Source organism: Leucopleurus acutus (assembly GCF_964270905.1).
Source record: "Leucopleurus acutus genome assembly, chromosome: 3".
NCBI lineage: Eukaryota > Metazoa > Chordata > Mammalia > Artiodactyla > Delphinidae > Leucopleurus > Leucopleurus acutus.
In genome coordinates, this window is record NC_139145.1 from 163,921,333 (window position 1) to 163,944,260 (window position 22,928).

A 22,928-nucleotide genomic window follows, 5' to 3' on the forward strand; every position below is an offset into this window, starting at 1 on the left:
CCACTTTAAGGACACTTGTGATTATGTTGGGCCCACCTGCAGAACCCAGACTCCTCTCCCTATTTCAAGGTCAGTGGATTAGTCCCTTAAGTCCACCTGCAACCTTATTCTCCTTTGCCATTTAACCCAACATATTTACAGGTTCTGGGGATTGGGATGGATTCTCCCTAAACACATTAGATACACTTGTAAATACACATTAAATATACCGTTTAATATTTTTGTGACAGTACAATAATTGTCATTCAGTTGCCTTAATCTACAGAATTTCTCTTTTTGATCTATATAAAACATATTAAACTGGCCAGATGCAATAGTAAAAAAAAAAAAAAAAGATAAAACAAATTGTACAACATTACAAAGTAGTGGCTATGTGTAAGTATGTGTTTGTTTAGATATGTATATATAAAATTATACATGTTTATGTGTATGTGAGTGTAAATACACACACACACAATTTTAAAGTTAATCGAATGGTTCTGGAAAATCAATATACCATAGAGATCCCTGGGAAGGTAATGCTTATAAAATAAGGCCATGTTTATGAAGATCCCAAATCAGTCAAAGACAAGATTCTTAACAATGAACATCAAGATTATAGACAAAGCAATTCTTTCCCTTTAGTCCTTTTCCCCTACTTGTTTTTTTCTCACTTTCTTCCTGTTCTTGTTCTTCCCAAACTAAATGTCCTTGTGCTCTGTTGTGTGTGAAATGACCAGAGCCTTTACAAACAAGGTCAAACCACCAACCCACAAATGCATTAGTGCAAGGGCTCTGGAGGAAATCACTGGAAACAAAGGGAAGGCACGTGGGTCTCCGTCCAGTGTACCTGTAATCCTGGAGAGGGAGGTCCCGATTCCTCCAATGGCAGCAATACTAGCTTTGCTTTTCTAGAAACATGACTTGCAAGTGTGACCACTGTCACCGGCGAGAGCTGGTGCCCGGTCCAGGCAGACTTAAAAGACAGGAATGTGATAGTGGCAGTCATTCTCGGTCAGCAGAGAGACCTCCGGCCACTCCCTGAGCGACTCCTCTGGGTAGCAGACTTCAAAGTCTCTGGAGTTAAACCTGAACAGTCTGAACACTTTTATCTTCACTTCCAGGGAGTATCCAAGTACAAACATATCAATCTGGGGACGAGATGAAAGAGAGGTCACAGATACACATCTCCAAATTCCCACCTCTTACCAGCGGAGGGCGAGTATTCTTCTGCAGCTCATGAGATGATGATGTATTTGCTGACCCACACATGAACCAGGGAGGGGGCACAGAGCTGGGGAACGAACGTCCGCTGCGTGGAGGGCAGGGGACAAGCAGAGAAACGTCTCCGGGGAGTAGCGTGAAGAAATCACAGGGAAAGCTGCCTGGAAAAAAAAAACTAATAAAAGGAAGGCTTCAGTAAAAGTTACACCGTTTTTCCAACGGTTTTTTTTTTTATCGTCTTAAATCAATTTTTATTAAAATGTCAGATGATTTTGAGCACCTCCTAGGAAAGGAAAGCAAAGCAAAGCAAAACGAAAGCCCTTTTCTATGGGGAAATGAAAGCATTGTCTGGACTTCTTTTAAAATTTCAATAACTTCTACTTGTCTGCACTGAGTAGCCAAATGCTCTCCCAGATGTTGCCTCAGTTTGCAGCTGGACTTCCTCCTGGGTAACCTCTGTTGTGGGAAAGCCTGTTACTGCCTGAGAGGCAGCGGGAAGGTCAGGAACGCTCCCAGGACTGCCATTCGCCAGCCACGGGGCTGCAAAGACGCAGCCGCCAGCATCGGGCAGGAAGGTTTATCACTCTTCTCTTCCTCACTTGAGGGCAATCACACCCACCCGCCACCTTTTTGCAGCTGGATTTATCATGGCTGAAAGCAAACTACAAACAAACACCTATGTGCTCAAGTGTTGCCAGCATCGTCCTTCATCATACACACACGATTCTTCTGCCCCATTTACCTGCTCTAGTCCACACGTGTCACCTACAGAATTCAGGTGATTCATCATGAAGCTTAAAGGGTCGGAAGAGGTTTCCCGGGTAAACAGGAGTCGAAAAAGACTGGGAATGGCCTTTTCGGTCTTCATTTGTTCATAAGCCTCAGTGACCTGATAGAGCATGATGAACTTCAGAGCTTCGTAAAGTTTATATTCCAGGATAGCGTCAGAAAAAAGGATGTTGCACATACTTCCTCTCTTGTGATAATCTTTAATTCCACTAAATTCAGTCCACTAAAAACACAGATGTAAAGTGAAACTTAAACGGGAACGGTGAATACATACACCATTGCATAACTGTTCAAGTACTTATAAAACAAACCAGAGATTAATAGAGGGGAGTCGAACTTTAACTTTTCATTTTATATCATTTGACACTGATGTTTTTAACCCTAAGTACTTATTACTTTTACATTAACAAAATATTTCATTTAAACTGTTTTTCAAAAAAGCACCACCTACTAGGTAAAATACTAAACAGGTCAGTTTCCTAAAGCTGCCTCTAAGGGTGTTGGGTTACACAAAGGACTTTCCAGTGACCAACAGTACTAATTAGTATTCTTTCTTTACCACTCACTGTGTGCCAGGGCGGAGTAGAAAGCGATCTACGAGCATTCTCTCATTAAATCCTCACAATAACTAACTGTACAGGGTTGAGACTATTCACATTTTAGTTTTACAGATCAGAAAACCGTGGCACAGAAATGGTATTTCCCAAGGAGGATTCATTTCAACGATCTAAAATCTGTGTTTATTCAGAGCAGGAAAAACAATCTTAGTCAAATTATAACATCTGTCCTGTCCCCAAGTTACTAATAGGCACATTTCAGAAGGGCATTTCCCAGTGCCTTGTCTGGACCTTGCACCACATTTTTCTGGGGAAACAACAGAGGTATGTGATTGTTAAGGTTTCCCGGCCAGTCCACAAAAGCCCTTTTAGCCCGTGATAGGTGTAATCATCGCGTAGAACAGCATCGCTCCCGTTCATTACTGGGAAGGACACAGAAGAGCAGGGAAGGAAGTGGTCAGCTGCTGGAAGACCATTCCTGCCCCACTTCCTACTAGCGGGGCGTAGAGCGACATGCCTGGCATGAGAGAAAAGGGGCTGTGTGTGGGGTGCATGCTTTCATTCCTAGTTTTCCCCCCTAAAGACTCACCTGTGCTTTCAATAATTCCACACATTTACGTAATTTTCCAAACACATTCGAACCTGTATACTTCTCAGGACCAAAACTGTATTGCTGGATCCAATTACAACCTTGTGAAAAGAGCAGTTTTTCAGGAAGCTTAAAAAGGAAGTAGATGCCAACAGTGATCAGTATCTCAACATGTCTGACACACAATTTGGAATATGTCACAGGAGATAATCTTATCCCATTCAGAATCTTCATTTTAAAAGACTATAACAACAGTTAAGTAAAAACATATAGTCTTTGTGTGTGTGTGTGTGTGTGTGTGTGTGTGTGTGTGTGTGTGTGTAGTACACGGGCCTCTCACTGTTGTGGCCTCTCCTGTTGCGGAGCACAGGCTCCGGACGCGCAGGCTCAGCGGCCATGGCTCACGGGCCCAGCCGCTCCGCGGCATGTGGGATCCTCCCGGACCGGGGCACAAACCCGCGTCCCCTGAATCAGCAGGCGGACTCTCAACCACTGCGCCACCAGGGAAGCCCTATAGTCTTGTTTTAGATTTGTGGATTAAGTGATTTGGATCATCTTCTTAATTCAGTTTCACAACTAATGAAAACCTAAATGAAGATTACGTCTACAGAAACAATCTTTTTGGATAAAACATTTCCCGAACTTCCTAGGTATACCCTTTTAGAAATTATTTTTAACCAAGCACCGTTAGAGTAACATAGTATATCAGGGGAATGTAGATTGTACAAGGATGCACTTTGGGGTTCAAACCTAGCTCTGTCACTCGCCTGCTGAGAGATTACTCACCCAACACTGTTTATGTAACCTCTTAGCCTCATCCTCCACTGTAATGGAGACAATGAAAATTGTCAAAAATCAATGACACTACTATCCATTTTGCAGGACTCTTGTTGGGACTAAATAAGATTACAGAATACATAAGAATCTGATCCACTGTGGGTATCTGATCCATTTTCCCACCCAGCTGAGCTTGTGGAGCCCAGGGCCTCGGCTGAGTTCTCTGTCCTCAGCAACTAGCAGCAGGGCTGGCACACAGCACACGCTTAACCGCTAGACGCAATTAAACGACCACTAAAAACAGCTCTAAACAAAAGATGGTAAGGAAATATGCAAATACTTTATATTTCTTTGCTCCTCCATCCTTAAATGTACATCTGTGGTTAGGCATACTACATTCAAATAAAAATTAAGGTTATTCGTAAGACTGTGCTGCTTTAACTGTTAAGAAAATGAAAAAAATAAGGTACTGACTGGGAGAAAATATTTGCAAATGACATAGCTGATGAAGCACTCATATTCAGAATATATAAAGAATTCTCAAAGCTCAATATTAAAAAAACCCAAACAACCCAATAAAGAATGGGCGGGGCTTCCCTGGTGGCGCAGTGGTTGAGAGCCCGCCTGCCGATGCAGGGGACATGGGTTCGTGCCCCGGTCCGGGAAGATCCCACATGCCGCGGAGCGGCTGGGCCCGTGAGCCATGGCCGCTGAGCCTGCGCGTCCGGAGCCTGTGCTCCGCAACGGGAGAGGCCATGACAGTGAGAGGCCCGCGTACCGCAAAAAAAAAAAAAAAAAAAAAAAAAAAAGAATGGGCAAAAGATCTGAACAGAGACTTCTCCAAGGAGGTAATGTGGATGGCAAATAAGCACATGCAAAGATGCTCAATATCATTACCCATTAGGGGAATGCAAACAAAAGGCAGTGACACAAATGCACCCCTATTAGAATGGCTAAAAAACAAAACAATAAACCTGAGAATGTGGAGCAACTGGAACTCCGTTATTGGTGACAAAATGGCAGAGCCAGTTTGGAAAAGAGTTGGCAGGTTCTTATCAAGTTAAACCTATCATGTGACCCAGCTATCTCACGCCTAGGTATTTACCCAAAAGGAATGAAAACTTACGTTCATACAAAATCCTGTATGGGAATATTTATAACAGCCTTATTCATAATTGTCAACAACTGGAAGCAATCTGGGGACCTCCCTGGTGGCACAGTGGTTAAGACTCCACGCTCCCAGGGCAGGAGGCCCAGGTTTGATCCCTGGTCGGGGAACTAGATCCCACATGCGTGCCGCAACTAAGAGTTGTCCCACATGCCACAACTAAGGAGCCTGCGAGCTGCAACTATGGAGCCTGCCTGCCGCAACTAAGACCCAGGGCAACCAAATAAATAAATAAATAAACTGGAAGCAATCCAGATGTCCTTCAACTCATGAATAGATGAACAAAATATGTGACATTCATATCATGGAACACCATTCAACAATAAAAGGAGTGAACTACAAATCCATGGAACAACGTGGATGAACTGCAAATGCATTATGCTAAGTGAAAGAGGCAGATTCAAAAGGCTACACACCAAATAATTCCATTTACGTGACATTCTGGAAAAGGCAAAACTAAAGGGACAGAAGACATATCAGTGGTCGCCTGGGGTTGGGGGTGAGAGAAGGATTGACAAAAAGGGATACAAGGGATTCTCTGGGATGGAGGTTACATACTGTGCTTGTCAACACTCAAATAACCATAGAGTAGAAAAGTGAATTTTAGCAGACCACCTAACTTATAAAGGACAGATGCCCTGCTCCAGAAAAGATGCCGGCATTAAAAACAAACAAAATTGAGTGCGACTATCCTTCTGAGATGGTTTGTTTGCAAACTGACACGAGAGACAGAGGACTGGGCTAAAGGACCTTCAGTCTCCTGACGCCCTGTGTACAAAGCCACCCACAGAAGACCCCGAGCATCTGTGTTGCAGTCCCCATCAGTGTGACCTTTCCCGAATTTCCGGTGTGAGAACGTACCTTCGCAATATCTTTTTCTTTCATCCAGGATGGGAAAGAGAGGCCCTGGCTGAAGATTTGGAAGAGCACCGACCTTAGTGCGTCGTAGTTGTCTCTCCTTACTTGTCGAACACATTTAATATGCCTCCGCCAAAACAGCTCCTCATAAGCCTATGAGCACGAGAGGAGAGGCTGTCTTTAATTCCACTGGATGAGAGAATAAAGAAAGCAAATCCACTGCACCTTCAGCAGGTGTTACTCCCAAATAAAGTGGACAACAGAAACAAAACAATTATAAATTATGAACGCGAACACGTGTAATTTTCAAGTGACTTTTGTGTGTATGGAGTCCATGTCGTGCTATTTTAGTTGGTAACTTCCTGGAAGCCCAGAGCCAGGAAATGTCATTCTGGGGAGATGATGTCTACAACTTGAACACAGTGAAAAATACTATATATACTTTTAAGCCCATGCTAAAGTGTCATTTAAATGTACTTTTCTTTTTCTTTCTCTCTCTCTCACTCTTTTTTTTTTTTTTTTTTTTTTTGGCTTTAGCTAGTGACAAGGTTGGACAGCACTGCTGGGAATATTTACCAAGATTGGTCTGATGGAAAGTTCTAAAAATCCTCAAAATCTTTTATGTCAAGGTGCCTGAATCCCTTCAAGGACAGAAGTCTCCACTGCATGTGCAGATGTGTTCATAGGCTTGGTCAGCAGGGAGCTGAAAAGGGTACAACGCTCAAGTGTCCTGAAATTACGGGCCTAATTTACCCAAGTCCTCGAAGGCACTAGCTCTAGGTGAAAGGCCTGAAGGCAATGTCTAGCAGCTGTTTGGCTTTTAATTAGAGCCACAGTTGTTCTTGGTGCCACATTTGGTAAAGCAGAATGGAATGCGTGTTTCCCGATTTTTACACACAAATTCTCCACCCACCACGAGCTGTATAAACAGACACACCTTCCTCATCAGCTTGGCATGGGGTGTCTCTCCTTTCCATTCTCTTGCACAATAACTGAGTAAATCAACTTCTGCCTCCACACTGAGGTTCCCTGGACCAAATCAAAGATACAAGGTGGTGAATTTTCCCTTTCCTTTCCCTTCTTGAACCCTCTCTGCACTTTAAAAATAAGGAAACATATGCATGAAAATATTTACTTTTGAATCTCCTCTGCAGATATCCAATCCACCTAAAAGATAAGGGAACGATAATATCAAAATTCTATTTTAAACAGCAAGGGCATTTTTGAAAATTAAAGATGACATAGCCACATACCTTTTCAGCCGGTGCCCTAAATATAAATGTAGCCTTCTGAAGTAGCAGAGGGTGCCCACCAGAAATGAAACTGCCAGTGTCACTGACCCCTTTCCTACTCTCCATGCGGTATCTAAGGCTTGGCTGGTGACGAGTGTCCAGGAGTGCACTTGGTCATTTCCTACAAAAATTTAATAATAATAACACTGTATAGCATGGGGAACTATATTTAATATACTCGATAAACCATAATGGAAAAGAATATAAAAAGGAATGTATATATGTGTCTGAGTCACTTTGCTGTACAGCAGAAATTAACATTGTAAATCAACTATACTTCAATAAAAAGTAAAATAAATATACATCACAATTACACAAGCCTGCTTTGTTTAAGGGGAAAAAAAAGATACACTGGATAATTTTACCTGTAAAGAGTCTATCATTGATTTAAATAAACATTTTTTAAAGCATTTGAAAATTCAATCTAAAGATTAAAGAAACACCTAGTTCTCCTATAATCAGTGTCATATATAAAGATATCTTTGTTCCACAGAATTCAAGAGGAATAGGGAACATAAACAGCATGGGTTTCGGAATCCCTCAGACCTGAATTTAAAACCCATTTCTCCTACTTACTCAGCTGCCTGACTGTGGGACACCTCATTTCTCTTCCCCTGAATTTTCTTGACTGTAAAATGGGAGTAAAAATACTGACCTCGCTGGAGAAAGATGGAATGAAATCATTTAAGAACTAGCACAGTGCGCCTTGCACTGTGTAGAATATCTGTTAAATCCAAGAATGATCAAGGGAGTCTGCTCAGCACCGAGCCCACAGGAGTCAATCACACCAGGGGGGTCTCCTGCCGTGTGGCCACGGTGATACTCTTAGGTCATTATGGGGCATAACACATGCCATCATCTGAATGCACAGAACGAGACTCAGACAGCAGGCACAGAGACATGGTTTCCAGAAAGTGGGCCACTCAGAATAGTCGTGGATGGAGCTAGGTGTGCAGCTTACAGGGTACACTACGATTCCTGATGTGACAGGAGAGAAAATTCACAGGCCAGGAGAGCCCAAACTACGTACTTGCAATATTTTACTATGTGCAACAGACTCCTAATTATATTATGTTTGAACATGTAAAATGCTGAAGTACAAATGAGGAAGAGAACTTTTGAATGGTGGCCAAACCTCCTGGGGTTCATTGTGAAACAGTTCCCTCCCTGGCACATTGGTTTAGTAAAATTCCAATGATTAACTGTAGTAAAAGCCTCCTGGATTCGGAATCTACAATTTTAGCATTTTTGATCGTATGGATATCTGACATGCATATCTCAGTAAAGTTGCTATACATTCTCAATAAATATATACACTCTCAATAAAGAAAGAATTTACCAGCAAATAAAGAAATAAAGTTACCAGCAAATAAAAATATGCATGTTTATAATTATTTAAAAGTACATTTTTTTATTATTCAATTAAACTATTTATTTTTAGATCGTTGTACATTCATACGCAGCTCTAAGAAATAAGCTTACAAGAGACAGAGACATCATGTACCCTTTACTGGAAAAGTACATTTTCAAAAGCAGGTACTTACCTGTTTAGAACAATTGATTGGCTGTTAATTATGTATTTACTTCTACCTAGATATTTAGTACAAAGTTTTTAATGAATTGTTTAAAAACGTAAGCTATAATGCCTTTGCATCTATAATTCAGACTTTTATTAAAGCCTACATTATTCTCCTTAAAGAATGTATAATATTTTAGTATAAAGAGAGAGCATCATATGTATACACAATCACTGCCTTGTTGACGAGCATGTGGATTGTTTCCCAGCTTTTCACTTTTACAAACATTTTCCTCCAACAGTCCTCGTGGACTCACGGTATCTTTTAGGATAATTTCTAGAAGAGGAAACTCTGGGTCAAAGGGTGTGCACATCTCCAGATGTTACAGATGTTGCCAAAGTGCCCCCTCAAACAGCTGACACTCCCGCCACATGTACGAGCCTGCATTTCCCTAAACCCCAGGGCCGGTTATGATTTCTCACTGCAGTAACACGTTCATAGTTCTTCCTCCGTGAAGAGCCTTTTGGGGCATCTGCCTGCTTCCCACCGCGTCGTCCTGGGTTTTGTGTGGACTTGGAGGGCTTGCAGTCACTGGGCTGGGGGCTGGCTGCTGCCCCCTCCATGGGGCACTGCTCTCATCTGTCACACACAGACTCCAACCGACGTGCTGCATTCTTAAAAGATACTGCCCGGCCCCTCGGGGCATTTGATTTGAGACCCCTGAAATGGGGGCTTCTCCTGAGCCTGAGGCCTCTCGACAGCTGCCAGGGCCTCCATGGGGACCCACCGCAGATTATGGTCTCCTCACACCTACACACACGTGCATGCGCACGCACGCACACACACACACACACGCACGCACGCACTTCCCTAGCCTACCGCCCTAATCCTTGAAATTAAACCCACCTCCAACCCAAGAAAGGGCGATACGATCAACTTCTCAGAAAAAAACATGTGAGGGCTGAACACCCGCTTCCCACGCAAACCAAGAACACGAGCCTAAACTCCTTGCATCCACTCTACCCAGTGCAGCCACAGGTACTAGCCAAGAGGGGCTAGGGAGCGGATCGGGGGGCTGGTGTGGGTACCAGGGAGTGGCCTGGAGGTGGGACTCAGGAGGTCACAGGGGAGTGGGCTGCAGCTCAGAGAGAACCCCGAAGTGTTCACATAACTTCATATGGAAATATTATCAGGAGTGGGGCTTTGACAGTTTAAAAGAGCTACAGTTTGAGCTTTTGCTATGTGCCAGGCCCTGCAGCAAGCGTTTTACAGGAATTGTCTCATTTGCTCCTAGAAACGCAGTGGCGTAAGGAGGCCCTGGTCCTGCAGTACACGGGGTGGGTGACTCCATGCCCCCAAGTGCCTGTTCCTTAACCCCGGGAGGGAGGGCAGCAGGACAGCCCAGCGCCGGGGACGCAGGGTGGCTCAGGGGCCCCTCTCGCTGCCGTTACCCTGGTAACACGGAGGCCCCCTTGGAGCTGCGGGATGCCCCAAGGAGATGTTGGGAAAAGTGCCGAGCTCATGGCCGGGCACACGGCAAGTACCCAAAACATGTTCATTATTATTTTATCACCTGAGGACACTGCGAGGGACAGAAAGATGAAATAAGCCGCAGAGCTAGAATTCAAGCACACGGGGCGCTGCGATGCAGAAGCTGGACGCCGTCCCACTTGCCTACCCTGCCTCTGAATGATGGAGCTGAGTGAATCCCAAGCCAGCTCCGCTACAGCAAGTGGAATCCAGGCTCTTTAAAGAGAGAGTTTAAAAAATTTCTCCTGCATGTGTCAATAACTGGATCACAACTCAAAACAACAGACAAGGAGGAGAACACCATAAATGAGGCACCCAGCAAAATACTATCATGATCACAGCTTTGATGATCTCCTGAGTCAAATCTCATTTCCCCCAAAGCAGCCGAGACGGGATAAGATCTTCCATGTCAGAATCTTCCCGGGGTCCCCCTCGGCCAACCGGCCAGGGAGAAGTCAGCACCCGCCCGCCCAACTTCCCCTCCCCTGCCCGGTGCCCTGCCTAACAGCGAGCTGGCCTCGGGGGGCGCCCCCTGGACTAACAGGAAAAGAGAGAAGTTCCACCACCATGGAGTCAGTCTTTCAACGTAATAAACAGAGGAGCGAGAAGAAGGGCAAGAAACAAGGGCAGTAGGGGACGAGGGGTGGCTTTGGCAACGAAGAGGCGGAAAACAAGCTTTGCCAGGAATTATGGATTTGATCCTTTTTAACGCTCATCAAGAGATAAAAATGAAATTTCTTGTTAACCCTTTCGGGCTGGACCGCTTGGGTGGTGGCTGAAATGAGGTGATACGTGAGGCACCAGGCATTCCTGTGACAGCGGAAAGTGGACGAACTAGGTCTTACACATCCCCCAAGTCATCAGCATTACCACCTGCGGAGACCTCAACCCACACAATCCGAGGCAACCCTTAGGCAGTTGCGATGTCCTTTGGGTAATGACACCAGAACCTGCTGAAGCCAGTAGTGTGGCCATCTGACGCTAAACTCCGATCTGTGATCACTCAGACTACATGTGGCAGATGAGACCATTGACTAGAACTGAAAAAATAAGAAGCCACTGTTTTTTGTGGTAAAATTCTACTCAGCCTTTTTTTTTTTCCGTTCTCTAAACTGTACCAAAACTGAAATAATTCAAACACTCAAACAGGAAACCAAAAAGAAAAAAACAAACCTGAAAACAAAACTTAAAAGACCCAGAGGAGCCAGGAAACCGAGTGATCACCCTGACAGCACTTGGCCCCAGCCTCAGGCGCGCTCTCAGAGAGAGCCCCGGGGCCTCGCTGGGGCCCCCGGCCCTGCCCCACAGGCCACCCCTGGGGCTGCGGCGGCACAGGGAGCTCGCTCCGCCCTCGCCTCCTCTGCCCCCCCCTCCCCCGGGGTCCAGCCCACTGACATCTCCTGAGGCAGAGGAGGAGATCAAGGGCTCCGGGGCGGGCTTCGCGGCGGAGACTAGGCCTGAGCTGAACAGTGGAAAAGGCGACCGAATTTCGACATTGGAGACAGCAGGGGCAGCGAGACACACAACATGGGAAAATCACCTTGTTGAAAACTTTAAGGGGAAAAATACTAAATTTAACATAATAAATACAACAGATATTTCTATCAGCGTCAATGCCACGTTCTGGCTGATTAGCAGGAGATGGTAGGAAGAGTGGCCAAGAGAGATGGATGGGTTAGGAAGCAAACAGGGCCCGGGATGGCCGTGCCCCTTCTCTGTGGCAGGAGTGGTGAAGGGATGGGGGTGCCCCAGAGAGGGGTACACACAGGCCACGTGGTACAGTGGGCTGGGAGCGGCCCGGGAAGCCCCCGTCCCTCCTGCCCCTCGCCCTTTGGTTATGCTACTTCTTCCTACCCTGGGCTGGGCGCCAGGCTGGCAGGCAGTGAACTGAAAAGACACATGCTCTGGCCCCAGGGAGCTCTTGGTCTGGTGGCACGAGGCTCTGCTGTCAGGAAAGGCTACTGGTCAGCTTGCCCGGGCCCACAGGTTAGCATGTCCTGCTGTCGGGGTCCGGCTAACACGAGGCCCTCATGCTGGATGCCCAGGTGGGTCATCTCTCTCAGAGGGGAGCTCTGAGAACCTCAGAGGCTCGAGAATAAAGCAAAATACAGTACGTTCGTCCAAACATATAAGCTAAGCAATATGCAAACAGAGCGATAAACATACAGAACAAATCCTGTTAGGACATCACGGCTTCTGAATAACTGAGAGCAAATGGGAGACTCCTAGAGAAAAGTCAGCACAGTGGAGTGAAAGGCTGCGTTTAAATGGTCTTGGCTCGTGCAAAACCATAGGTTAGTTGGGTTTTTTTTTTTTTTATCAGCTATGTGGGAAAGAGAACAAATAACCTCTTAATAAATCTTTGAAATGGTGAGGTCAAAAGACTTTCTACACATTGGAATTTCAGGTACTAATCCTGCTCAGTTAAGAAACAATGGTCTCCCGCTTAGTAGAGTTCTATCACCAACAACTACAAGATCAGTATCGCTGAGGAAGAGAACCCCCAACGTGAAAGTTTTTATCTCGAAAGTCATGACCAGCGAGACACACAAGGGTAGCCCTGTCGTGCAACCAACTTAACAAGGGTATGCGCGCAATCCCACGTCCCGTGGGACCCAAGGCTCCTGCCAACCAAGAGTCACCAAACACGGCAGGAAACGCTGCTTGCCAAACACTGAGGGGACTGTGTGCGTGTTTTTAGTAACATCATAGCTCAGAGTATTTTCATGTACTGGGCACAGCGTTTGGTGTGTTAAGTCCCACCCATCACTTTAATTTTCTAACCATGTGGCAGAGGTTTAAAACCCACCCAACTACAAAAGCAGTAGGTGGGATAGGCTCCGGGGACCCCAGAACTCCAGGTCACTGTACCCAGCCAGGCAGACTCCCTGTCCCTGGTCCGGTGGAGACAGCGGGCTGGCAGAACAAGGCTGGGACCCAGTCTTTATTCTGCCATTTTCTAGCTGCAGGACCTCAGATGAATCACTTTGTCTCAACAAAGAGGCGAGTGGTTGGTGTGACCAGATCTGTCACCACAACTTGAATCGTTGCTGCTTGGCGTCACGAGGAACGTGTCTGATTCTTCCTCCACACGACAGCCTTTTAGATCTTTGACAGAAACACGGGATGCTTGGGCCGAAGGGGCTGGAATCCCACTGGTTCTCCAAGGCCTGAGTCACACCAGGCCCTCAAGCAGAATGAATCTCTCCCCCGGTTCCCCCCTACACACACACACACACACACACACACGCTGTCCACACTGCAGGTTAGTTCCGGTTCAGTGGATTCATGACTGTGTCCCCCACTGGCTGGAAAGCACTTTTGAGGTGAAAGCTGAAGCTTAATTCACTGTGGACCTGGCCACCTGATGAGCTGTCACATGCACACTTCATCTTTGAAGCCCAGAGAAAGCAAGCAGAAGCCTGAACTTGAACCCACATGTTCTGACTCAAGGTCAGAGCCCTTTGAATTAACTACACAACTGCCCTTCCTGAGTAATTCTCTTCCAAGAATTCAAAATAATTAATAAGCATGAACTCGGAAGGCAGCTGTCATTCCCACTGTGCCTTTTTCTCTTCTAGATCAGACACTCCCCCTTCTCTCCACCAGGCCTCACTTGACATGATTTGGTGGCGAGGGGCAGGGGGGTAGTCTCTTCACCATCCCGGTCACTCTTCTCGGGACCCACCCCACACTCAGAGTGAGACCGCAGGTCAGAACACACTGTCCTGGGTGTGACCAAGCGGGAGAGAATTCAACCACGTAACCACTTCTTCATGCTCCATCGGGAGTCAGCAAGTTTTCTGTGTGGGGTCAGAGAGTATTTTCGGCACTGCCAGCCGTCTGGTCTCCGTCCCATCCACTCAGATCGTCCCCGACAGAGGGGAAGCAGCCATCAGACAGTACACAGCGGGTACTGTGGTGTTCCAAGAAAACTTTTTTACAGACGCTGAAATTTGAATTTCATATAAGTTTCACATGTCAGGAAATGGTATTCTTCTTTTGATCTTTTTTCCAACCATTAAAAAATGTAAAAACCATTCATAGGTCACAGGCCATATAAAAACTGAGTGGGACAGATGTGGCCCATGGGCCGTGGTTGGCCTGCGATTGCATTAGTATTCAGCCTGCCATCAACCTAAAGCCGTTTAGACCTGTTGCTGGAGCACATCTCCGCATCTGCTGAAGGGGGAGAGAGAAAAGGTGCTATCATCCCACTGTCCTCAAACCTCCAGGTGGAAGAACTGTCCAGGAGATCTGGTGCTGGCCTCCACCCCTCTACCCTCTCCTCTTCCTCTTTCTTGAAGGAGGAAGACTTACCTGATGGCAGGTGTAAGACCCTGTGCTCACCTTAGCCCCCTCCTCTCCACTAGGATCTGCCTGCCTGCCGAGAGGTGCCCTTGGGGCTGCTGTCTCTCTGGGAGGGAGGCCTGACCTCTGAGGGGAGAGTACAGCTCAGGCACTGCCTGCAAGCCCATCTGGCCATATGACTAAGACATAGGGATTTTATCACCGAGCCGACGTTTTAAAAATCCCTGACTTCCATGTCCACCTTTTAGTTAGTTCAGAACCTGGGAAGGGAAGCAAGGGGTTATCCAGATCGCGTGTGCAAGCTCTGTGCTTTTTCGACCCAGGAGCTGACACACAGCCCTGCTAAATTTCACGTTACTGGACTTGGTTCACTGCTCTGACCTGTCGTGGCTTCCGTGGTGCTCTGTCCCTGTCTCAACTCTTAGGCCTTTAAAAATTAAGCTTGTCTTCCACATCCCAAACTAGATCATTTATGAACATGTGACCAAGAGAGAAATAAGGTACACCCTGAGACAAGCCACTTTCGCTGCAGTGATTTTTCCATTAATCAGAATCATTTGGCCTCTGTCGCTAGTGGTTACTCATCCTTCTAATTGGCTTCCCTTCTCCAACGCCATTTTCCGCTCTGAAGCCAATGGTGTGTGTGTTTTGTTGGTTTGTTTTTTGCATCTTTTTTTACATTCAATGGACGTGTCATCTCCTATTCAAAAATCTTTCTGGCTTTTTTACTTATAGGAAGGACCCACATCCTGGCAGCCAGTGGAGTCATCTGGAAAGGCCTCTAAACAAGTGAGAGAGTAATGGGGCAACGCCTATTGCACCATCCTAGCCACAGGCCTCGGAGCTGGTTTTCCCGTAACCAGGGACCGGCCTCACCACGTAACCCCAGCCACTGGTGGAACCAACTGAGAAGTCGGGCTGGGCCCACCACTGATGGGAGCCCAGGGCAGAGGCTCCCTGTCCTCCTCCCCTAGTCTCTACCCCTCGCGGACCCACCTACCTTTACGTGGTCCTTCAGATCTGCTCCCCTGAAAAGAAACCAGAGGCTTCCAAACAAACTCGCCAAACATTATAGAGCATTGTACTCAAAGTCTATTGACAGCGACACCCTTACCAGCTGGGCACTCAGAAAGACAATCCTGGGGCCCCATGGAAGCAGAATCTGTGTTCTACAAGATCCCCAGCGATTCAAGCGGAACCAAAGCCTGGGAGGCACTGCCACCGAGAGGGAACCGTCCTTGCCCTGGCTCTACCTGTGGAGAAGCTATTTATTGGCTGGGCGCCGGGCTTTTCTTTAGTTCCCAGGTGATTCCAATGTATCACTGGCGATGAGACACACTGCTCCGGAGTCAGGGCTTCCTCCACCCTCGGCTGTTTCCATTAGCTCAAATATACTATCACGTGCCAATTGATTTCCAAAATTACCCTTAGGGGAAATCATGCCAGATAAAGTCTCACTGGTCATGTAATCCAGCTACAAGTAAGTGCTGCCTGTGTTTTGTGTCTCTTTCCCTTTGGCCAGGGTGGGGCCACTTTTACTAGTCAGTTGCTATTTTTCCAAGGCTGGGATCTATGCCTCCCTAAAAAAGAACTTTGCTGAAATTAATAATCAAGGAACCCAACTACTAATGTGACCTCCGGGGAGGGTGACCAACTCCTCCTGGCTTGCCTGGGACTCCCCCAGTTTTAGTGCTGAAAAGCTCCTCGTCCGAGGACATCCTTGGTCTCAGGCAAACCAGGACGGGTGCTCACCCCGCCTCCAGGGTCCCCCTTGGTCTGACCCTGACTCTTCCCTATTCTCTCACCTCTTCCTCTGGCTCCAGGATGACTGGCGGCCCTCAGTTCCTCCATCAGGGCTCACTCTTGCCTGCCTTTGCCCATGCTCTTCCCTCATCTGGAATACTCTTCACTTTACTCATTCTCCAGCTCTCAGCTCAAATGTCACTTCCTGGGGCCAAGCTTCTCTGACCCAATCCCAACCCCCAGGCTTGGTCAAATCCCTGCTACACTCTCTCACAGCACACAGTGTCCTTTTCCTTCACAGCACTCGTCACAGTTTATACAACTGTGTTTGTGTTTGATTAGTGTCTGTCTCCCTGTGTAGGTAAATGTCTTAAGGACTGGGACTGTGTCTGTTTTCTCTCTGCTTTCCTGGTCCCTAGAAACATGGTAGATAGTTAACAAATATTTGTTGAATAAATGAAATGAATCGATGTAGTCAGAATCCAGTCCACATGTCTCCACGACAGAGACTGCCGGCCAACCCCAGTATCTGTTCTCTCTTCTTCCACAGGAATAGAATCCTGACTTTGGCTGGATACGTAGCTACTCAGAATAAAGGCTACATTCCACCTTCCCTACGTGCTGGGTAGAGCCATGTAAGTGAATTCTGGCCAAGAAGTGTTATGGGCAGTTTTCAAAAGGTTCTGTTGAGAGGAGTGTGTACTCCTTGCCCTCCCTCCTCCCTACTAGCTGGAATGTAGGTGTGATAACTGACATTCAGCAGCCATCTTGGATCAGGAAGTAGCTGTGGGCGTGAAACCCATGCAGGGTGGAAACAAAGTGGAAGCAGCCTGGGCCTCTGACACTACGGAGCCCATTCCAGCCCTGGGGAGCCATGTCTGAGCTTTGCCATAAAAGAAATAAACTTAATCCACTTATTTGGGGCTGTTCTGTTATTCCACCATACCTAATCCTGCCTAACAGCCTCTCTCTTGCTGGTCCCTTCTGACTTCTAACATGCATGTCAGAAATGGTGTGGGAATTCCCTGGCGGTCCAGTGGTTAGGACTCCACACTCCCACTGCAGGGGGCGCGGATTCAATCCCTGGTCGGGGAACTAAGTCCCACAAGCCGTGTGGCATGGCAAAAAAACAAAAAAGCAAAGCAAAAAGAAAAAAGAGAAATGGTGAGCCACCACTCTTGTTTTCCCTTCCCTTAAATACACTCATGTAAATATAACGCAGGAAGTGAGGCTGTGAAGCGGTCACCTCGTGGGATGGCTTCAGGGCAGTGGAATGAGCGGGCCCCAGGGAGTCAGGAACTCAACTCCAGGTCTGGTCCTAGACAGTCGAGCAACCTGGACCTCAGCTTCCTCCCCTATAAACAAACACAAGGAGGCCAGGCCACTCAGCGCCATTCTCCTCCAAATGCCTCTTTATGTTAACATGTTTCAGAGTTATGTTAGTGGAATGGTCACGTTGTGGTACAGGCACAGGATTTTAAGCAGTTGTGAAACAACCGAGGTTCAACTAAACTCAAAACATCACTCAAAACTTGCACTACAGGAAAGACGCCTGAGCGTGTACAGAAGATACATGAGACCTTGACAAATGCCAGCAAATACTTCACCCCTGAGACATGCGTGCTTAGGTCTGCATGTCTATTACACCAGCTGACCTGAAAGCAGAATTTTGATAAAGAGCCTTTTCCACAAGGGCTTGCGTGGAACCCCAGTTTCTAAATGACAGCAAGAAATAAAAGAGGAAGATTGAGGAGCCTGGGGGAGTGGGGAGGGAAAGGAGAACTGTACCTTCACATGTTAGAGGCTCCACACTTTGAATGAATCAATGAGGTATATGTGGGAGAAGATGCTGGAATATCCAAGCATGAGGACCAGTGCAGTACAAGGTAGGTCTATAAGCAGTGGCTGTACCAGTCCTCTGTCATGACAACCAGCTGAGTATCCCAAACTGAGTTTAACAAATGTTTAAGATACAAAAGAGAGGGATACACCGTGGATAAAACTGATCTAATAAACTCTCAGTTTGAGAGATTTTTCTTTTTATTTCAGATTTCAGAGGAAGGAATCGATGCACCCAAGGCTTGCACTGCTTCAGGTGCAAAACTGAGGGACCCAACATTTACATTAATAATTCGATTGGCTACGTTTGCATTTCAAGGTGCGAGGCCAGCCTTAGCTACGAACTGAGCTCCCAGTTCATTTGTTAAATACCAGGTAAGATGACACAGAGCTGATTGGGTCTGCCACTCAGCCCTTCACAACTGGATGGCGACTGACTGTCCTCACCCAAGCCGGCCTGGCTGGCCATCTCTTCCACTTCTCCCGTCCTCTCAGCCATTCTGCTTCTTCCACAGCATTTCGACCTATCCTGGCAGGCGATTTGGAAGACACAGAGCACTGTTTTCCTGTCACTTTAGAGATCTCACAGCAAAGTTGAGGCCTTCTTGTCGCAGATCAACAAATATACCCACGATGTGCCTGGTGTCACTCTAAGACCCAGGGAAAGGTTCTCTCTTTACAGGGAAGAAGCTCAGTCCACTTCTCTTCAACTTGGGAGACAAGACGCTCTGGGGAACCTTCTCTGCCCCGGCTTAGGGGAGAGACACACAAGGTTCAAAGCCCACGCCCCTACCCACCTCCACTCCTGAGCCACTTGGGAACGAGCCTGTGCCCACGAGGTCCTCCAAGCCTGGGGGGAACAGGAGCTCAGGTCCACTGTATGGGCACATGAGAAGGAAGGACGCTTCCCCCCCCCCCCCCCCGCAGTGAAAAAGACAGCTGTATGTGATTTACATTTAACAAGATTTACAGAAAGGGGTAGGCGTGGTCCTGCGCTCCTGGCCCCCCCAGATCTGGGCAGTGCCTCCAGGACAGCCTGACAGGCCGAGACCGGGACCCCCAGGTCTTCTGGGTCCCTTCCGGCCGCCTGGGCCTCAGCGTCTGACGGCCAGCTTGACCTCTGAGGTGGGCCCACGGCACAGAGCCCACCCGGAGTGCAGGCGCCCCACAGGCCAGGCCAGGTCGGGAAGGCATCTTGTGGCTCTGGGGGCCGCAGGCACTCAGACCCCACCCAAGAGGCCAAACCCAGGTATCTGGGCAGCTGCCGGTGCTCAGGGAAGTGGGCTGGGATTCTGCTTCTAAGTTGGGAGAGGACTCTTGAGAAGCTAGCTTCCAATTATCGATACATTATTACTCCCTCTGCCAGAAGACTAACCCTAACTAATATTCAATAAAAATCAATAACACTGGCAAGCAGAGACAGAGCTAATAAGGTGTTTTAAATTACTATGTATCTAACATCCAACAGTTCCACGTAAACTCAAAGTCAGAGTCACCTGGTTAAATCAACAATGGAAGACTTACTATTAAATTCTTAATTCAGAGGTTTATTGAGCATAGCATCTTACGTGCTACGGTTTCTGGGATTGTTGTTTATTGCCTGGGAATCCCAGCAACAGTACTAACAGACAAGCGTCCTTAGTCTCCTAGAAATGAACATAAACATTTTATCTTCCTCTTATTTTAAACATGATGGCACGTCTATTCCGGCTCAGTTAAATGAAAAAGTAGAAGAACAGAGTATGACTAGAACAAGAGATCACTGGAAAAATGAGTGTATAAACAAAAACTTCTCCCTGTTGACTTATTGTAAAATGACATTTAAGTGTTCTTCCATTCAATTAATTACAAATCAATAAATGTGTATATAACCTCCGTCTTGAGAACAGATTGTCCTAAGTAACTGAACGTGGATCAGAGGATTCAAGTGGGCAGGAGAGAAAGGTCAGATACACTAGTCCATTAACTCCTTTAAATGGTACATAGAGACTTCAGAGCCACATATAAAGAAACACACGTGTAGGAAGTTTTAGCTCGATAACGATGACTTTTTCTCCCGGGCACACACCTGTGAGTTCCCTTGAGCAACAACAATGGTATTACGTTGATAAGCCAACTTTACTTGAGAACAGCTTAACTGCGATGAGGTACCCTTGGAACCTAGAGTGCTCCCAGGTATAAGCCTGACTGCTTTAGGAGACAGAAGCGGGCGATGGTTAAGAACGTGCTGCGGGAGAAGCCAGGCCGCCAGGGCTTAAATCCCGGCACCACTTACTAGCTGGAAACTCTGAGGAAATTCCGTGACCATTCCGAGCATCACAGGACAGTGGTTGTAGAGATTACATAAGACTATGTATGGGCAGTGTCTCCGCGTCCAGCACCTAGAAGAGAACTCCAATACCCACTGCTACTGTGGCAGGGACAACGCTGGGGGCTGCAGACACATAGGACAGCACCCACCTGCTCCGGGGAGCCAGGTGAAAGGTCACTTTCAAATTCAGTCATTGTGCCAATCAAGAATTTCTACTTAGCTAAAACACATGGTGCCAAAACTTACATTTTATTTGCTATTTAATCCATCTCACAGGAACGTAAGAGTAGAAGTATAAAAGTGACAAACAGGCTGGCAAAAAATAGCAACTGTGGACCACTTGGTTGTGAACATTCTCTTGTAGGCTCTGTTGCGGGCATGTGTTTTCAATTGCAGTGTTGGTTTTCCTTTTCCTAAGCCCTCAAACTACTTTTTAAGGAAGGAAAATGTTTCCCTTTAGGCTGGAGCTGAGGAAAGAATTCTCTCTGCGCTCACAGTGCCTGCACACCTTGAACCTGGTGCCGTGGAAGGGAAAATTCCTGACAATTACATTAAGCCAAAAGTAGATACCCTTCCGCGCCCCCCAGTCAGCTTTTCCCAGCTGTGCCCCACCTCCGCTTCCAGCTTTGCTCCACCGAAACAACACAGGGAGAAGGGAAGAAAATCACATATGAAAAAGTTCGGATGGATACACCCCCAGGATTCTATAAGAATCCAAGGTGCAGAAAGGTTGAAAATGAGTTCATTCTCCAAACTTTTGAGGGTGGGAGATACGTCAACCACAGAATTCTAGACTGGGAGGGGCTTTATGGATCAGCTAGCCCAGTGCCCTCATTTTATGGACCAGGACCCAGAAGCTTCGAGGCCCGCAGTCCTGGGCAAAAGGATGTCTAGAACTCATGTCTTGTCTCCTAGAACCGGGCTGTTTTCACCGCACCCGACACTTTGCTGTGTGAATCAAAAGTTCCCGCTGGGACCAAGAATCCGGACTAAGAAGCAGTCCCAGGAACTTCCCAGTGACGCTGCGGCACCTGGAACAGGAGTGCTCCCCAAATTCACCAGTGGGCTCTCACCCCCCGGGTGGCCTCCAGGGAAATACACAATCGGGAATGTGCTCCAAACTGAGAAGCAACTCATCTTCCTCAGACCTGGGGCTGAAAGCATGGGAAGGAAAGCACCCTTCACTCGTCCGGTGAGGGCCCCGCTACGCACGCAGAGGGCAGAGACACCGCGACACAGGTGGCGCGCGGCGACCCCGGCCACCTGTGCCATATACTGTGCTGCCGCTCCTGTCCCTGGTGACATTTTTTGTTTCAAAAGCCAGAGTTTTCTCTGTTGCTCATCGAGTCTCGACTGCTGCGAAGGTGTCGGCCACATCCCCTGCCAGCAAAGCGCGAAACCCGTCAACTTCCCTCCGACAACAATCAAGGGCTCGGAGGGGACACCGAGAAGGGGACACCGGCGCTCGTGGACGCCAGGGCCCGACCCCAGCCGCTGCCGGGGCACCTCACGCCGCCGCAACGCATCCTGGCCCGCAGGACCCGCTTTCTCTTTCCAGGAACCCGCCAGCTCTGCCTCGGAGGGTCGCTCGCTGCCTCGGCCCGAGGGCGCAGTTCCTCACTGAGGAGCGACCCCGCCCCCGACGGCCCCCCCAAACCCTGCAGCCCGTCCCCCTCCCCGCCCCGGGCAGGGCGCCCAGGACCTCCCACCCTTGGGATGGCGGGCCCCGAACCTTCCAACGCAGGGCTGCGCCGACGGCCGGCGGGGAGACCGCTTCCCGGGCGCCCGCGGCCCCCGCCCCGCCCCACCGGGCCCCGGGCCCACCTGCGGCGGAGTCGCGAGGTCGTTGCCGCTCCCGCTCCTGCGGGGGGCTCCTCCGGGCCGCCATGGCGGCCGCGTGCTGCTGATGGCCGCGGAGCCTCGACCGGTGGGTCTGTCAGACGCGACGGCAGCCGGCCGGCGCCCCGTCTCTCTTCCCGGCGGCTGGCGTGCGATAGAGGCGCCGGCAGGGGACCGCAGCCTGAGCTCCCGCCCCGGGAGCCCGCTGGTCGACTGACACACCGGGCCACCAATGGGAGGCCGCGGCGGGGGCGGAGGCGGGGGCCAAGAGGGCGGGGCTTTTAGGGGTGGGCGGGGTCTCTGCGCCTTCTGGGTCGCCTGCCCGGGCTACGCAGAGCCGCTGGTGCTCCGCGGGGCGGGGGTGGGAAAGACACTGCTGGGATGCAAACGCCGCTTCTCGGGAAACATCCTGGGGATTCCACCTGGACGGGTCCTACGACCTCCCTGGCACTTTATATCGAAGGCCCACTGAGTGGGAAGGAAGGAAGACTGGTGGGTGAGATGGTGTGGGAGAGGGACTGGTCCCATTTTCCTTTCATGGCAAGGTTACAGCATTCCCTTCCCTGGCCCATACGTTAAACCGCTGGTCGGTCAAGGTTATGGGT

General features: G+C 48.1%; 1 protein-coding gene across 1 annotated transcript; it reads right to left on the minus strand.

Moving 5' to 3' along the window:
• Positions 1-907: 907 nt before the first annotated feature.
• On the minus strand, positions 908-22,440 carry OTULINL (OTU deubiquitinase with linear linkage specificity like). Its single transcript, XM_082834899.1, has 8 exons — positions 22,309-22,440; positions 7,195-7,354; positions 7,077-7,108; positions 6,879-6,970; positions 5,945-6,094; positions 3,139-3,267; positions 1,946-2,215; positions 908-1,130 (listed from the first exon to the last, which is right to left on the minus strand). The coding sequence occupies exons 1-8, from the start codon at positions 22,370-22,372 to the stop codon at positions 957-959; spliced, it is 1,071 nt and encodes a 356-aa protein (XP_082691025.1). The 5' UTR covers positions 22,373-22,440; the 3' UTR covers positions 908-956.
• Between the last annotated feature and the right edge of the window lie 488 nt (positions 22,441-22,928).

Excerpts from the sequence above, each read along its gene's own strand:
- OTULINL (XM_082834899.1), bottom strand. The coding sequence starts at position 22,372 with ATGGCGGCCCGGAGGAGCCCCCCGCAGGAGCGGGAGCGGCAACGACCT. Across the intron at positions 6,095-6,878 it reads ATGCCAAGCTGATGAGGAAG|GCTTATGAGGAGCTGTTTTG; the intron begins GTGTGTCTGTTT and ends TCGTGCTCATAG. Across the intron at positions 3,268-5,944 it reads AAGAAAAAGATATTGCGAAG|CTTCCTGAAAAACTGCTCTT; the intron begins GTACGTTCTCAC and ends TTCCTTTTTAAG.